This window comes from Primulina eburnea, unplaced genomic scaffold (genome assembly GCF_022965805.1).
Source record: "Primulina eburnea isolate SZY01 unplaced genomic scaffold, ASM2296580v1 ctg813_ERROPOS5677299, whole genome shotgun sequence".
Classification (NCBI taxonomy): domain Eukaryota; kingdom Viridiplantae; phylum Streptophyta; class Magnoliopsida; order Lamiales; family Gesneriaceae; genus Primulina; species Primulina eburnea.
In genome coordinates, this window is record NW_027331583.1 from 1 (window position 1) to 3,320 (window position 3,320).

The following is a 3,320-nucleotide window of genomic DNA, read 5'->3' on the forward strand; positions in this document are numbered from 1 at the left end:
ATCCAATGTTCATCAATACAAAATAAGCATACCTCGAGAGCTTTTTGCACAGAACTTGCCTCTTCAAATTCGACAAATCCAAAACAAAATCCTTGTTGCTGTGGCAATATGTTAAAGTAACTTTAAGTTATTAAGCTATCGACAGGGAAAAGAAGCATCAATCATGTCATTCGTCCATTTAAGAAAAGATTGGTATATCTGAACATACTCTGTTGCTTCTAACTTGAATTCCATCAATCTTGATTGTCCCAAATTTCTTGAATATTTCCTCAAGTACGGCTTCAGTGGCGTTCATTGGAAGGCCCTTTATGTATACTGAGTAACCATCAGCTGCACAAAGTGGAGAACCAAAATTTTATGAATAATAGTGAAACAAGTAGAAATGACAATATTACTCTTGAAATAGATAATATAGATCCATTAGCATGCCGTACCTTCACCCTCTTGGTTATTCTCATTATCAGTGGCAGATTCCTCATTCGAAACAGGTACATCATTCACAGGGGTAAACGTTGGGGTCTGTTGCTCCACGTTCACCGGTGGAGCTTTCCGAGGAGCGGATGGTGGAGGTGAGAAAGTTGCAGCACTTTCCTTGAGATCCATCACCTGAATCATAGAAGGGGTGAATATTAGACAAGTCACAATGCGACGATAACAGCTACAGCCAAACCCACCACATCACAAGTATCCAGAAATAACAAAATAAACTAAAGTACAAGAACCAAAACTAGGTCATATATAAAATTAACTCAATACTTGGAAAAGTTGCTTAAACTGACACAACTACAAGTTGGAACATATAATGTATAACAGTAGGGATCATTTTTCAAACTATCGAAGGCCACTTACTATAGAAGCATAGGACTTCTTTATCACTTCCTCACTTTTAACACTCGATTCAACTACAATCTGAGAATCATCCTTTGCTTGGTCAACAACCTCACTGAGGGGAATCTCATCTTCAACAACGGACACATCTCCATTCTCCGGTGGATCGTAAACATCTTCTGCAATGGATTCATCAACGGAAGGTGTACTGTGCTCGGAAGTATGGTTCTCCTGAATTGAAGATGGAACTGCCGACAAAAAGAGAAAAAAAGCTTATTTCAACTTTAAAAAGTAGAAGAAAATGACAAAGGGAAAAATAACCAATTGACTGTCATGGTTACCTGGCTCGGCTCTAATGGGCACCTCAACGTCATTGACCACTGCTGGGATCACATTAGCATTATCCACAAATCGAAACATATCGTTCAAAACAAAGTAGCCTCTCTCTTGTGGGGCGAGGAAGAAAGTTTGAGCAAAATTGCGAACAGTGTTGTCCTTCCCTATCATATAACCAGTAACAAGAACCTGAAAACCACCACCAAAGGACTCTTGTGCATCCACGGATTTGATCTCAGCTTTGAAATCTCCATAGTTGAGAGAAACAATCTTCTCATTAATGGCCTTCGCAATCACATCATACACAAAACATAGAGTACATTATAAAATCAAGAAAATAAATGGCACCGATTCATTTAAAACCTGGGCATATGAGTTTGATCATTCAACAAAGCAAATAATAAATAATCAAACAATTAAGAAGCTCCTTTCTCCCTTCAAATATTCTCATCATAGTCATTTCAGCAACCAAACAAACAACAAAGTAAGCCTTACATATCTAATAAACATTAGCTTAGCCACCACTCATCACCTTGTTAGTTTCGAAAATCAACTAAAGATAAAGTAGAAGACACGTCAACAATTTCGATGCAGAAAGAACGATTACTTGCATAGTAGTGGTAACACTCAAGGATCCTTCGGCCTCAGGTCGCCCGAGTTTGCTGGTGTCCTGGTAAAACCGGTGAACTAGCCCCGGTGAATGATGCAAGATGTGATAATACTGCTGCACAAATGCGTTCCCAACCTACACGCCCAACAGAAATTTAATCGAGTCAAAAAAAAAATCAAAACCACAAAAGGAAAAGAAAAGACCAAAAATGTAACAGAACATACAACTTGAGCAGAAACCGGTGTCTGCGTGCCTGCTGCTGCATCCGCCGCCATCGCCAAATCAACTATCTCTGTAGCAAAACGTGCGAAAAAACCTAATCAAGTGAAAAAAACAGGCGTACACATACAACTGCAGCTTCACGGATTCATCTTCGCACGTATACTCCAGAACACAATACGAAGCATGTAAACAACTAAAAGATCATCGGATCGGGTCACACCTGTACGCTAATCTGACTCGAATGAGCTTTCGTCTCGAGAGAGAACCAACTTCGGTCTCTCGACTTGCAAGTCTTTTCACCGCTTCAAACTTTCTGTGAGGACTTCCGTAGCTCAGGTGGTGGAATCTAGGGTTTAGGAGAACGCAAAGCCAAGGAGCGGAAACACGGGGGAGAGAGAGGAGGGACGAATATGCATTTATGAAATAATTATTATTATTGTTATAGTGCCCCTAATTGCCATTCTTCGGAGCAAAGGACACATCACAAAACAAATGTCTGCTTATTTTTGTAATTAATTGCCAATAATTATCAGTTAACAATTTAATTATCATAAAATTTGTCAGAACTCATGTAAAAAATATCACGAAATGATAATTCCAAGAATAGGTCTCTTGTTTGAAACGATCTCACGAATCTTTATTTGTGAGACGGAACCTTACCGTTATTCACAATAAAAAGTAATACTCTTAGCATAAAAATAAAAAAAATTCATGAATGACTTAAATAAGAGATATGTATCATAAAATACGATCCGTGAGATCGTCTCACATAAATTTTTATATGATCCCAACCATTAAATCATATAAATCAAGATGGTTCGTCTTGTAAATATAAACATATAAAAGATGTTAGATTTCGAAAATATAAAAAAACTTTCGTTAAAAAATGTAAAAAAAAATTATTTATTTGATTTTGTGTATGTGAAATGATTGCAATCATACGAAACGAATGGGTATTAAATTTGTGAAAATTACGTGAACAAATACTTAAATGGCAATTAGTATGTTTTTATTCATATATTTATTCAACTAATATTAATAGTTAATTATCAATTGACTTGTAGTCACTTTTATATTGTGACGATGGAATGGGAAACTTAATGAGCCATATAAAACCTCAGGGCAAAAACTTATGTGAGACGATCTCACGGGTCGAATTTGTGAGACGGATCTCTTATTTGGGTCATTCATGAAAAAGTATAATTTTTTATGCTTAGAGTATTAATTTTTATTGTGAATATGGGTAGGGTTGACCCGTCTCACAGATTAGTATCCGTGAAACGGTCTCACATGAGACCATCTCAAAACTTAGGGGAGTTATATC

The 3,320-nt window shown here is 37.0% G+C and overlaps 1 protein-coding gene across 1 annotated transcript; it reads right to left on the reverse strand.

Moving 5' to 3' along the window:
- Window positions 1-5: 5 nt before the first annotated feature.
- Window positions 6-2,421, reverse strand: LOC140822423 (nuclear transport factor 2-like; the record flags this gene model as incomplete). Its single annotated transcript, XM_073183192.1, has 8 exons — window positions 2,217-2,421; window positions 1,999-2,066; window positions 1,772-1,909; window positions 1,170-1,449; window positions 850-1,076; window positions 435-606; window positions 209-330; window positions 6-98 (listed from the first exon to the last, which is right to left on the reverse strand). Coding segments are annotated over exons 2-8 (1,083 nt in total), but the record flags the coding sequence as incomplete, so codon positions are not given.
- Between the last annotated feature and the right edge of the window lie 899 nt (window positions 2,422-3,320).